General features: G+C 48.0%; 3 protein-coding genes across 3 annotated transcripts; all 3 read left to right on the top strand.

Moving 5' to 3' along the window:
• Window positions 1–658: 658 nt before the first annotated feature.
• On the top strand, window positions 659–1,836 carry EI90DRAFT_3137204 (RTA1 like protein-domain-containing protein; the record flags this gene model as incomplete). The annotated part of the gene is made up of 6 exons (XM_039064837.1): window positions 659–788; window positions 844–1,009; window positions 1,066–1,157; window positions 1,215–1,355; window positions 1,413–1,639; window positions 1,699–1,836. The coding sequence occupies 6 exons, from the start codon at window positions 659–661 to the stop codon at window positions 1,834–1,836; spliced, it is 894 nt and encodes a 297-aa protein (XP_038908115.1).
• Window positions 1,837–5,470: 3,634 nt separating this feature from the next.
• Window positions 5,471–6,749, top strand: EI90DRAFT_3294678 (uncharacterized protein). The gene is made up of 2 exons (XM_039067443.1): window positions 5,471–5,894; window positions 5,992–6,749. Exons 1-2 carry the CDS (start codon window positions 5,490–5,492, stop codon window positions 6,586–6,588), a joined length of 1,002 nt encoding a protein of 333 aa, XP_038908114.1. The 5' UTR covers window positions 5,471–5,489; the 3' UTR covers window positions 6,589–6,749.
• Window positions 6,750–10,575: 3,826 nt separating this feature from the next.
• On the top strand, window positions 10,576–11,494 carry EI90DRAFT_2951094 (uncharacterized protein; the record flags this gene model as incomplete). The annotated part of the gene is made up of 2 exons (XM_039055405.1): window positions 10,576–10,839; window positions 10,898–11,494. The coding sequence occupies 2 exons, from the start codon at window positions 10,576–10,578 to the stop codon at window positions 11,492–11,494; spliced, it is 861 nt and encodes a 286-aa protein (XP_038908113.1).
• Between the last annotated feature and the right edge of the window lie 2,433 nt (window positions 11,495–13,927).

Below are 13,927 nucleotides of genomic sequence, written 5' to 3'. Positions count from 1 at the left end.
CAAGGTCATGGTTGCGAAGCAGCCTTTCTAGTTGAATATATCTATGCTATAAGGAATCGGATTGAATGAAACCACCACTTCCCGAAGATAAATCACACTGCCGCAGTAGGACACTGCACCGCATCTGGAAAGACTTGGCAATCCAGGGGCCATTGAGTAGAAAAGTCATCTCGCCCCTGGTCATGACGTTAAACCGCTCTTCGTTAAACGCACCTCGAGATCTCCTCATGTCGACTGACAACTTAAAAGCACTGCTTTTTCCATGTCTGTGGAACCCCAGGAAAGCACCCGAAGCGCCCTTCCAACCTCAACCCCAACCCAACCCAACCACCAAGGGGTAACTCTTCCAAGTTAGGCGCCGCATTTGAAGGGCAGTCCACAGTTTATTTGTTCGACTCGTACACTTGCGAGAAAGGGTGTATTTGGTTCATCCATATCTTCGTTCTGTGCCTTCATGTCCTTCCTCATGGGGACTTTGGTCAGCAACCTCCCCAGTCCTCTGACCTGCGCACCAAAATTTCAAATTTTTAACTCTGACGCGCCAACTGGTCACTGCTTCCCTTTGGCTATAAAAAGGACCCATGTCGCCCCCTTAACTTGTCGAACTCTTCCAGCTATCTTACGACCCACTCACAGCGCAAGTTCATCACAGTGCATAATGACTCGCGTCGACCCTGACCCCAACCGCACCAGTCCTTACAATTACTCCCTTCCCGACGGGCGACGCAATGCTGGTCCCACTGAGTGGATTTGTATCTTGATGATCGTGCTCTTCGGTGTCTCCACTGGTATGCAAATATGTTCCACATGCACGGTAATGACAGGGCTGAGGCATTCTTCCAGTGATTCACTGTGTACAAAGTGTCTTGGGGCGTCACTGGTATCTGATTGCAACTGTGGTCTTGTGTGGCGTTGGGGAGCTAATCGGATGGAGCGGTCGCCTATGGAGCTCGATCAACCCTCCTTCTTACCCACCGTTCCAGATCCAAATATCAACCACCATCATATCGTACGTGATGATGCCCAAGTTCAGATCCTGTCCTGATTACCACATCCCTCGAATAGGCCTACGTTCCTGAGCGCTGCGAATTTCCTCATTTTTGGTGTTATTGTGAAGGTGTACGGAACTCAGTACAGCCGCCTCTCACCCAAGCTCTGTACGTGTACCGAGTGGCTTCATTATCCCCTTCAACCAAGCTGATAAGGCCTTACAGATGCAACCCTCTTCATTGTGATAGATACCATTTCGCTGGTAATACAAGCCGTCGGTGGGGGTATGGCATCGGCGGCTTCGACGGATGCTGCTGCTTCACATGGTGCCCACATTATGGAAGGCGGTATCATCCTTCAACTTGGTATACATATAGCCCATATCAGTCATCCCCTTCTTCTGATATGATATGTTTCTCCAGTTGCCATTATATTTTATACCGCCCTAGCGGCTGAATTCCTCTGGCGTTATACGACTCATAGCCCCCTGGTGTCGGTAAGCGCGCCAAGCCTGGAACCAGGCATCGTCGAGGATGGCCAAGAGCCGAAGCGTCCCCATGAATTCCATCAAAAGGTGAAACTACAGCTATGTGGACTCATCCTTAGCACGCTATTCTTGTTTATTCGATCCATCTACCGAACGATCGAGGTGCGCTGCCTGCGATATCTTTATGTGGCAGTCCAAAGTGGCTGATTAGCTTTTGACAGCTCAACGGCGGTTGGACAGGAAGAGTCATCTCCACTGAACTGTATTTCAACGTGCTCGATGGCTCCATGATCGTCCTTGCGATGTACACTATGAATTTCCTGCATCCTACGTGGTTGCTTGATCGACAGCGCCACTGAATCTTTGGTTAACGCAGCAATGGACGGTATCCTAATTTGTGTTTTTCGGTTCTTTTTAATTCATTATGGTTTTCTGTGATTTGGTGTCACGGCCTCACGATAGCACGACCTTGACAGGAGTACTAAGGTGCTGACCATCCTAAACAACAAGAGGAACACAACTCCGAGCCAATGAAACTTCCCGCGGAAGTTAGTACAACGGCGCCCCACAAAGACAGCATGTATTGGGCCAGCTGGAAGATCAAAATCCCGAGCTGCGAAGAACAAAAGCAAGCGCTCAAGATGCGGGTCCATAGGGTCAATTGGACTTCCCCTTAAAGAGAGGCTGGTCACATATTATTACAAGGTCACTTCCCAGGTCACAATTCGTGGGAATTCTGACACTTTTGATCACATGCCCCAACACACAAATACATTCGGCCAACTCCGCCACACTGCAGCCGCGCGTTGGTCCGTAAAAAGAAACAAAATACACCCCTGCAAGCAGTGATCCACAAGCAAGGTCATGGTTGCGAAGCAACCTTTCTAGTTAGACAACTAGCCTTTGTAGTAGAAGAAGTCTTTCTCGCTTCGATTTGTCGGGTTCCTGCAGTCCACAAATTAAGTAAGTATCTCATGTGTTCCACAGGGTCTACAAGGGACTCCTTAATTTGGTATCGTTATCAGCGCTTCATTACACAGAAAACTTTACTCACAAGAGTGCAATGTGAAGATTTTTAACCCAGACGTACAAAAGGCGCTGGTGAGATTAGGTCCCGCAATACAGTCCGATCGATCGGCTTCGCATTTGGACTGGCCCCTGTATCTCGTATCATTGGGGTGTGATTACTGTAATGTTAATCCTGTAATGCACTGCTTCAGCGGATCCGTGTGATGCTTATGACGAAATGGGTTTTATGAACCTAGTTACTCACACAAATTGAACGATTGCAACATGTCATCGTGAGAGAACAAAATACCTGACGCTATGATCCAACTGTCAACGTCATATTACTGTCATAATATGACATGAATCATCACGGGTTAATATCAAATCCTCTGACGGACCCGCCTTCCATGGTTAATCCCATGCACGCGTAAACCCTTCTTCCACGCCCATCCAACGTTTTTTGTCATCGCTATTTTATCGATCGATCCTTGCATATAAACAGTGAACTTCGTGACCCTGCCACGATGACCAGGTTGTGATAAATATGTCCCTGACCGTCCCGAATATAGGTAGGGACACAACGTGGTGAACCTCAATGCATCACCCCTCACAGAGGGAATTAGTGATGCGTAAAAGATCATCTTAACCATTGTATAATACACTCATTTTTAACATGATTAAAACTGTGTTTTACAATGTGGTCCATTGCATTTTACCAGGATTCCTTTACCACGTTAAAGGAGGTAGATGACCTGTTTTTTAATGATTCTCCACCACGATAACGATTGTAAACGGTCAATTTACAAGGGTGCATTTTGTAATTTACCAGTCGGATTTCGTCATTTACAATATTGTTAATTTGGTGAAAAACGTGGTTATTTATCGTCATTTACAACTACATTTATGGCGATATACAGCGGAGACTCTAGGTTACGTTGCAATGAATAGCAGTCATTGCAAGTGAGGAAATGAACCGAGTTGAGGTGAGCAAAAGACAGAAAGGTCAATTCGAGGAGTGACGAAGAAGACCCGATCCGGAAAGCATAACGCAGGATTGAAGTCTTGGGCTCACGAGAAAAGTACGGAGTTGAGTGCGAGCAAGAGACGGGTAGCATAAAAGTCGAGCATCAATTCGATTTTGATGAGGTTGATTTGACAGAGCATAACCTAATGAAAGTGGAGGAAGTCTCGGGCTGTGAATAAGACGGTAGAAGATACCATAAGTGAACTTCAACCCTTGCGCACAACTTCGCGAGGCAGTCTTTCCTTCTGAGTGGGCCAGGTTAATCGATTCAGACTTTCTTCTGTTGTGGGGCCATCATAGTGACGGCCACGGGGGTTCTTTTTTGGCAGTACTAGTAGAGGTGGTTGTCATCGGGCCTTGGTCATTATCATCGCTTTTGAATTCCAGTCGCGTTTTTTGGTTACTAGCACAGGGGGAAATTAGCAAGGCAGAAGTGGGGGAAGAGGTAGTTGGGAGATAAACTAATGAGCGCACATGGGGCCAAACTACGCCCTAAGCAGATGCACGAGCTTTTCTACCACAGGTGTGACCCTTGGGTAACATAGATTCCTGTTTGCTGTGAGAGGCTTGACGATTTTCTAAAATAAAGAAATAAATAAATGCTATTTCTCATTCACCAATGAGTTAAAGACGCGTAAAGACGCGTTGAAACACGTCCAGATGGAAGCCATTCATGGCATCGCTGTCAGTGAGGCAGCATGCCCAGTGTCCATATTCATAAGTACTTGCCACTTCTGAGAAGAGTAGCTAGTTGCATAGCGAAAGGATAGTCAAATTGGGAGGAAATGAGCAGGTTGCAGAACGTGTATGGTATGGTGGAGAGGATAAGGCACTGAGTGGAATGGAAACTGCCGAGAACAACTTAGTCCGATTTCAGTCTAAGCGCCACAGTCTCTGCCCACCTACCCTTACATCTTTAAGTGCCAGCTTCCATACTTGGGGCTCCTCGCGACAAGAAACATTCCTGACAATTCCACCCATCGCAAAGTCGCGATCTAGTTTACTAATGTCTACAACAAGCCGTACCAACATATAATCGAGCTCTTGGTTATGCCTCGCTAGGGAAATCATGCATTGTCGGGGGAGGTGACAAAGTTTCCACAATGTGGGCCCAAAAACGACGAATTGAATTTAGGGACTTATCCTTCGTCTGGGTAGGAGTGTTTGAATTTCATGGCTCTCACTATTGAGCTGAAGTAGCTGTGGACTCAAATCCCCGAGCACGTCACAAAACGTCGCTTGTGAGAACATGCGTCACCTTGTTGACCTTGTCTCAGATAGCGGTGCTTACATGGATGCTGCCTTGGCACCGACCTCTTTTACTACACTCAAATTATCGCTCTCGCTTCGGTCTCTTCAGTATGTGGCCGATTTCCCTATGGTACGTACGCATTCCCGTCGTTGGGCCATCATCGATCGCAGTTGCAAGCTCGCAAGGTCAATCGACGACGATGACTAACCGAACTCCGGCCGTCCATACCTCTGACCTTTGTACAATACATCGCAGCTCGAATACCATGAATTGAGTGGTAATTTATGCAGGGAAGAGTCTGGTATTTAGCATCGTGAAACGTATATTGTAATTTACAATGAAAAAAATATCACGAAAACAATGGTAAATGGTCAAAAACCAGACCAAAAATGGTTTTTTACGGCCATTTACTTCCCACAGTGCCCTGGAAGTAATAAAAAAAAAAAACAGTCGTAATCGGGATGACAAAACAACAGTCGATAAGCACATTAAACTGCAGATGCTTTCACCAGAGTCAGTCGGAACGAGTAGGGCATTCAACAAAAGGGGGATTTCTGATGATCCAACACAGGTAATCTCGGTTGTCGCAAGCTGGTGGGGCAAGAACTTAATTCAGATAAGGTAGTGGGGAATTCGCGTCGCAAGACATATAAAAAAAAATGCGTTTCTCTCTCGAGACTTCTACCAAGTAAATCCACCACCACCACCACCCCCCCCCCGGCACCCTCATGCAACGTTCCCCCACTGTCAACGGCGGCACCCAAGATACGACACACACACACATGATCCTCCAGGAAACCTCAAAACGTCAAACGTTCACCAACCACCAAGAGGTAGCCGGATCGACGGCAGTGACCTTCAAATTTGGTGCCGAAGCGAAGCATTCTGTACCATACGACTATCCCCCTGACACCCACATTCGTGCGAAGGAGGAGTCGAAGATCATTTATCATGTGCACCGACGGTGCTTATTGGATCGATCGAAAAATGCCTTCAACTCTCTTCTCACGACCGGTGGTGGTGGTGTTGCACAGGAAAACAAGTCTAGTCCTATGGGAGACGCCCGAGTACAGACGACCATCACCCTTGACGAAAAACCGGAAGTGATCGTTGCTTTGTTGCATCTTAAATATGTGAGTGAGGAGTCCCCCTTTCCATTACCACTCGAACACGAGCAATTCATGTTTTTTGTTTTTTTTTTTTTTGGGTCTCCGTTTTCGATCTGACCAGGAACTATCTGTCCGATACCTGGATTTATCGATCGACACGATATCGAACGTGTTCACAGCCTTGACGAAGTACGGATATACGTTGGACGAAGTTGTGACGCCTTCCTCCGAACTTTTCACAGACTTGGTCCTTCAAGCCAAACGAGAACCCCTCCAAGTCTACAGTTTCGCCGCTTTCCATTCGTTCGAAGGACTCGCAGTTCCAGTTTCGGAGAAAGCCGTAGAGATATTCATCCCTCAGTTGGACGAGGAATCCGCTGTGAGGATCGGAGCGACGTATCTGCACCGTCTATTGCTGCTTCAGGAAACGCGACGGGCAGCGTTGAAGCGGTTGATGTTCGTTCCTCTCATCATCCCAAATCATGCGGACACGGCTACTTGCGCACCCCACGATCGTCATGATCTACAGCAGAGGTTCGTTATAACGATTGGGAATCGGGTTTGGGAGGCGGCGGCGACCATTGCGGGGCCGGATTGGATTACGGATGTTTTTGAGAGGCTCGCTAGAGATGTGAGGTGTGGAGCTTGTAGGCGGAATTTAAGGGAGAGGAAGGAAGCAGTATTGAGGGAATGGAACGATGTGAAATCGACAATTTAGAATAGGCCGCACTTAACCGGGTATATGAGGAGAATATTTGGTCGCAAAGACCGCACCAGCGCTGGAGGAACCATCTTGCCCCCCCCCCCGCTCATAGCATTTGCAACTGAGAAGCTCCAGAGATGTATGATAACCGAAATAGCTTTCCCTGCTATGAACTACTATCTCGTCGTTGAGCTTTCGAGACTGCAAAATGGTGCGAAAAATTAAAAATTAAACGTACTGCCAGTGCATAGATGAGATATATGTATCTGACGTTCGATCCCGTCTTGAGTTGTAACCGAATAACATCTCGCTGAGATATTACAACAGCATTACGCCAGCAGAGAGACAAACTTGTTCGAGCCAACGTCACCTTGCCGACTTGAACCGTGAACCTCAAAGAACTTGTGCTTGTGGTTTAAAAACGGTTACAGTATGGATGAGAACGATCATCTCATAGCGCGCTGGGTATACAGGACGGGGGCCTTGCTTGTTTTTTTTTTTTTTGCTAACGGGACGTCATATGTATATATATATATGCTGGAACCCCCAGAGAGAGGAGGGATCGAGATTCGAGTAGATTCTCCGATCCATTTCCCATTAGTGAGGTCGAGTCGGAGACTTAGTACTAGTTTGGAGTGAGAACATCCAAGTTGAACGTTGATTCAATCTAGGCGCCAGCTCCAATTAATACCAGCGCAATTACTTTTACTGTAGATGCAATGGGCCAAGAATCTGTTATGTATTATGTACAGAGTCACTGAAAACGTGTGAATTTTTTTATAACCCGTTCCCACTCTTCGGTTTATTTCTCTCACGTTATTTCTCTCGCGTTATGCACCACCACCTTTTTTTCGTCACTATTTTACGCTCCTCTTATCTCCAATTCCCATCGCACCATCTTTTACTCACACTCAACTTTCATCATTCATCCAAATCGGGTCCTGTAAACGTATGTCTCCCCGCCCCCTTTGCACGAACAGGGAGGGTCACGTACGCGTTGGGATGGCGTACCGATATTTGCACACCACAAATATTCACTTGTTTGCCCATTGTTGCACGCGCACGGTAGTCTGTGAAAGCGTACTTACGCTAAATCCAATGTCTTTCCCCCGGCCCCGCGTCTCACAGTAGTGTGCACGCGATGCCGATTCAATGACGTGACGTCACTAATAGCGCTTCTGCCCATGGCCCTTCCCGTGAGTTGATACCCTCCATACTGCGAAGTCTGTTGGTGACATCAGGTAATATAGTCAAATGCCGTACTTCGCACTTAATCCCATGCCGACACTTCCATAGAAGTTCAGTCCACTCCTCATCCTGGACATGCATCTATTGCGTCAGGCAAACCACTCTCTCGAATCAGGCATACAATTCGCTGCCGTTACTTGTTCTTTTCCATACCGTTGGGCCAATAAATTAGTGGTGTGCCTCCACCTTATCCTACTGGTTTGAATTAATGGAAATCCCATCAGGTAGTCCTTCGGGCCACCACATTCGTACGTGCCAACTCTTCCCTCCCACTTCCCCCCCTCGTGCGCCCAAATCGAAAAAAAAAACATGCAGCATTTTGCCTCTGACTCAGACTCGTTGCTTTGCCTGTGTAAGCACCCCAGTGCGTTCTTACCCGCAACGTTATGGCTTTTGAAATACTCCTTCATCACTCGTGATTCCCCCGTGCCCCCTTCTCCTGTCAGAATCATTCACAACGGCTCTAGCTCTTCTCCACACAGCCTCGCTGCCAGATGATACTGTATCCCCGCAGTTGATTCTCATACAAACTCGATACGTCTATAGGTCCCGAGGATCTCGATGGTGCGCGCCATTGCTCCTTTGCGTGCCCGCTCCGTCATGGCCCCATGAGGCCCAATTCTTCTGCGCTTGTTACCATCCCTGAGTCGTTTGGTGCTGACACCTTATTTCTGCCTCCCATAAGCCTTTGTAATCACGTCACGAACTTGTGCATGTCGCTTGCGCAGACACCTTGTTCCGATATCCTCCACTGTCCGAAAAAATTCGTCCATGTAGTACCTTCTCCATCTGCTGTCACTGGGCTATGAAAAGAAACGCTCCAAATAAGCTTTTCGCCCCACTTCCTCTCTGGCCTCTCCATTCCTCAATGCTTCAGACTCCCACTCCCCAGATGCTCCACCGATCATCTCTTTCCATGGTCTCCTCTCCCATACGATTGTCCTTATCTGCGCACCCTTGTACTCATATCTATGATTCAGATTGGATGCTGCGTACGTGGCCCTCCGGATGTTCCTCGAAACGATAGAATGCTTCACTCCTCTGCTCCTGTCAAATCCTCTAAGGTTTCCATAAGGCAAAGGGACACTCTACTTTAGTAGAGGCTACGTAAGGTGTCCTTGGCTTTGTGTTGTTATTTCTCGTTCGACACCTCTGTGCGACACGCGACGAACCTATGATCTGCCAAAAGCAAAGCACTGCACCGCGCAAACATGCTCTCTATCAGAGCGCTCTAGATAGTAATGATCAGTGATCAGAATTCTCCCTTGGCGGTTCTCTTCCAATGGATGCTGATCCATTATCCCGGGCCGATCATCAGCTATTCAGCAGCCCCTTCTGGTCCCCCACCCCAATACATGAAACCAGCCCTCATGACGGGTTTCGCATTCACCTGTTCCTTCTTAGCTTTACCACAAGGGCTCGTCTTCGAACTGCCAACGCAGCCCAACCCTGAGCGTGTATGCAACATTCAGATCAACCAAGTCACTCGCAACGCACCCGTGCAACCCCTGGATGTGGACAACTCGAATTTTTTCTTTATTAATGACTCTACTTGAGGTCTCGAAATAACGCTTAGTATTCACCACTATGTTCTTACGAAAAAGGGCTGGTTATATTCCTTTTTCGAGCCGCTGACCAGGCAGGCACTTGCTCGTGAGAGTCAACAACAAATACCTCCGAAGGTCCTAACGAGTTTGGGCCAAAATAGTGTTTGAGATTGGGGATCAACCGAATGTATTTATATTGTCGCTCTTATCCAAATCACCACTAACTCGCGGGCCTGTCGTGACATAGCGTGGACTTACATCGCACGTTAACGAGCAGGAGTTGGTTGTCGTACTTCAAAGCTTTGTTCACTGACGAGGGTGCTTCAACTGTTAAAATCCCATGAATATTACTTAAGTTGAAACAATGCGGTGCTAACTTTCTGGAACTTGAAACTCATTATGAACCCCTCGCCATCGGGTATTTCGAGGCCCCGGAAAGCGGTACATATATATATCTGGAATCCGTCAGCGTGATGCTGCTGACCTATCTGATCAGAATCTTCCGTTTTGGCTCTATCACTTGCCTCGCGTGATCCGCTCAGACCAAGACTGGCCATATTATTTGATTTCTACATCCTCCAATGTATTTATATCGACACCATAGAGAACAGTATCAATAGCATGCCAATAATTTGTTGCAAAACCATCGAGACTAGTAAACGTGATTGTTCATCCGCGCACATGTACAGCATAACCAGATCCAAACCGAACAATCCACATATCATATATCTAGCCTTTATACTTGTACTATCACATCAGGACAGATAGCTCTCGCGACCTAACTGGCACGCTGCCACAACAATTATAATTCTCCCTTGACGAGGCATTTTTCTTTGTTCATATTCGAAGACGCAAAAAAGTTAAAGGAGTATTCTAGTCAGATCCCCGGGGTCTCACTGAAGTGTGCATGAATCGATTTACCAGGAACAATGTGCGCCAGGGTTTGTCGATAGGCTTCATTACCTCCATCCGCTCTGGAAGTAAACATCTTCAAGTACTATTTCTAGCAAGCAATGGTGCCAGTGCCAGACCTACCATGTGATTACAGAACAGGACCCAGAGGAAGTTCCAACAGCGCATCTGAATGACATCCGCTGTAAGTAATTGTTCATATGTGGAAGTGAAACTCGTTCTGGCCCCGACATTCCGCTGACATATGGACGTTTCGTAGGGTTTGTACACTTTGGGGGGACACGCACCTGCATCGATGCCCAGTCTGGTTCCGGTTTCCACAGCGTTCCATCTTCGACGCACTTACTCACCTCCGTATAACTACCCTCCTGATATGGTGCTCAAAGCCATGGACGGTGTTTTATTCTATGTTCATAGGCATCTCCTTGAATACAAGTCTGACAATGGGTTCGGTGGGATCTTCGCAGGCGATATGAACACGGGCCCCCACGACTCACTGCCCATATACATGATCGCTGAAGCTTCCACCGTCGTCAATTGCATGTTACATATTCTTTACGTAGGTGGTCATTATTCCAGCCGGGCTTAGCCCGTTCGCTGATGTCCCTCTACTACAGAAAATGTCTTCCCGCCTCTATGCACCCGATCTTCCTACCATTTCCGAAACATTCAGAGCCCTGAGAGGATATGGATGCTCACTATCTGAGAACATTCCGCAGGGATCAGAGATATTCACGGATCTCATCGCACATGTGGCGGATCCGAACTCCGATGCCCTCGAAGTGTTCAAAATTGCGGCCTCCAACTCGTTTGAGGAGCTCGCGGTACCATCTTCATTCTACGCCCTCCGCACGCCAATTCCTTCCATTGACGAGGCAACGGCCGTAGCTATCGGCCCAACATACATGCTTCGTCTCTCTAAGCTTCACGACAACAGGCTACTCGCGCTAAAGAATCTCCTACAGGAACTTCCCGATATACATGAGGACATGCCAGCATGCGATTCAGTGAAGCAGCGTAGATTGAGGACATCATACTACCTCTTGGGTGCCCAACTTGCGTGCCGCGGCGAGCCGTTCATCACTGGCGCTTGGCTTGGTGCATGTTATGAGAAGCTGATACAAGAGGTGGGATGCAATACATGCAAGGGAAAAATAAGGGACCAAGTCCGAAACATAGTTGAGAAATGGGAGCAAGTTGAGAAGACTATCTGAGGCGAATGAGCATTTCCCTCGAACGTGGGTGCTTTTATTTCCTCGAACTTCTGATGTCCTTATCTCCACTTTGACCATTTACTTTTTTCACGGGTATTCTGCATCCCCCAGGGTACAAATATCTCTCCACAATCCATAGGCCAAACCTTGTGCTGGTGCTTGCAATCCCTAGCCTCCAAACCCGGAAATTACTGCGCGCTTGGCGCATCGCACTCCAGCTCCATTCCCCATCATGAGTAGCGTCCCGGTCTCATTGGTAATATAGGTGCAATGTACAGCGATGCGTCGTTCCTCCCAACGGGCCACATGGATTTATTGCGTTCCTGATCACCCATTCACTGCAACTCCCCCCATTTGAATTCGGCCAGGGCCACCCCCACACACGGGAACAGCACAACTTTTATGACGTAGTTAGTATGCACAATCATTAGAGTGGGGCGATATTGTTTTCTACGACTCGGCGTAATAGTACGTAAGCAAGGTCAGAACGTTAAGAGTATGATGAGCAAAGGCGCAGTGACTTGAATTCCATTTTCCAGCGTCGAAACCATGGGCATCCCCAAGCTACAAGGAGAGGTGGAGTATGAGCGACTTTAGCCAGTGTCATCTTAATGAGTAAGTGCTGTATCAGTAGCAACTAGTAAATCCCTTTGGTCTGGAAAAGGTCAATCAATTTCATTTGACTGCTGAGATTAAGAACCAGACTGTGAACTATATTAGAACGTTACGTTTTCGTGTCGCATTTCTTACGGTCCTTCTTGAGGGTACTCATCATGTGAATGTGCGGCTCGCGGGTGTCCCAAATCTGAGAAGGGTCTCGGGGCTCAGTGCAGCGGCCCACTGCAGCGGGAGTCCTCAAACGGTATTGAGCCTCCATCCATTGTCGGAATCCCTTTTCCAACGTATGATGGGAGGCCGTCATGTTCCCTCGGAACGCTGTGGCCGACAGTGAGAGCTCGCTCCCTCCGTCGGCATGTGCCGTACTGCATCAGATCAAGAGCCATTACATGTGTAAAGGCATGCAAGGACCCGCTATGAGTTGGACCTATAACTCTAGCCCTTACCGTCGAGTTTCCCGTCACCACCACTTCATCCTTGACATGGTTTAATCTCGATCTCGTCATAAACATGCCAGTTTTGCCAACCTTCAATCCGTTCCGTGCTTTATTGTCAATAACGAAAGTACCACCCGTTCGGACTCGCTCCTAGCTTTGTCTGCCTCAGTGGGGATAAGGTCGATGGCCCCTCCCGGTGTAAACCTAGGCAACGACTCTGTAGCTGGCTAGTGATAACTTTGGTGTTGCTCAGATCCGCATCGGCAGCGTTCCGCTGCACAATCGTTGCTTCAGTCTAGGTAGAGCGCACTCGGAGTTGGTTGCGCATCTCAACCCCCTTACTACGCTTGAGAGTGGGCTCTCTGCCTAGGGGTGGCCGTGCTGCCTGCCCAAACAGCTCAAACGGTACACTAACCGACCACGTTGATTGAACAAACTCACTCCCTGGTGAACAAGGCAAGCATCGTCCAACTCACCCCCGACGATGCTAATGTCCAGGTTCTCCTCGCCTTGATAGCCCCTGTGCGAAGGTACAGCAGAACCACCGAATGGGCGGAATAGGCCCTCGGCATTTAGTTTCTTATCGTCCAAGTGTTCGTCGTGATAGGCAGAGTTATGATGTGCACTGAAATGCACGGATCCACCTGACGAGATGCTTAAAGCACCTTCTGACATTACCGCATCAGAATTCCAGTAAATAAGGACAACAGCACACACATGCGATTGGTCCATTCCGGCATTGCTTAGTAGAGTACGAACCCGAGCCACCTCTAAGTCATGACATCGCATGCAACACACAATTGTTTGGTCCCTAAATAACGAGGACTCTTCTGTCTTATTTGCTAATAGCAATGGCCTGCCCAGCGTTCGAGTCAGCCTAACGTCACTTGTACAAGGTGCGATTGAGGAGAGAGGGGTTCCACATTCCCAAGAAGCTGGCCGATATGGTCACGCTGATTGTGCTGACTTCAGCAGATGGGCAGCCATGGGGAGATCCTTATACACGCCCCCGGTTACTGCGCTCCCGATTCGTACTTTCTTATCATGGGACGCTCAGGCTCCCAATATTCGATCCTCCAGGCGAGTATGCATACGATCCCGTGTGATCGTGTGATGAACATACCACACAAGTGCGACATTTATACCCTAGGGCGAGCACGATGAAGATTGGTAGGGCGAATGAAGTGGGATGGAAGATTCTGTTATGAGTTGTGAATCTCTTTTTCCACCTCTTTCACATTATTGAGGAGAGTTCGATTGCCCTCCCCACGATTCCACAGATCAAGGGCCACGAGTCCCATGTACGGGCGCGCTCTTTGCGATCCTTTTCTTGCTCGCGCACGGTGTAGAACTCGGAGATTGTTTGCTTACGTAAGCA

This window comes from Cantharellus anzutake (genome assembly GCF_015039405.1).
Source record: "Cantharellus anzutake strain C23 chromosome Unknown EI90scaffold_182, whole genome shotgun sequence".
Lineage (NCBI taxonomy): Eukaryota > Fungi > Basidiomycota > Agaricomycetes > Cantharellales > Hydnaceae > Cantharellus > Cantharellus anzutake.
This window is presented reverse-complemented; position numbering and strand designations above follow the sequence as displayed.

Bases quoted from the DNA above. Each gene is read 5' to 3' on its own strand.
- EI90DRAFT_3294678 (XM_039067443.1), top strand. From the start codon at position 5,490: ATGCAACGTTCCCCCACTGTCAACGGCGGCACCCAAGATACGACACAC. The intron at 5,895-5,991 runs GTGAGTGAGGAG...CGATCTGACCAG, and splicing joins CTTTGTTGCATCTTAAATAT to GAACTATCTGTCCGATACCT.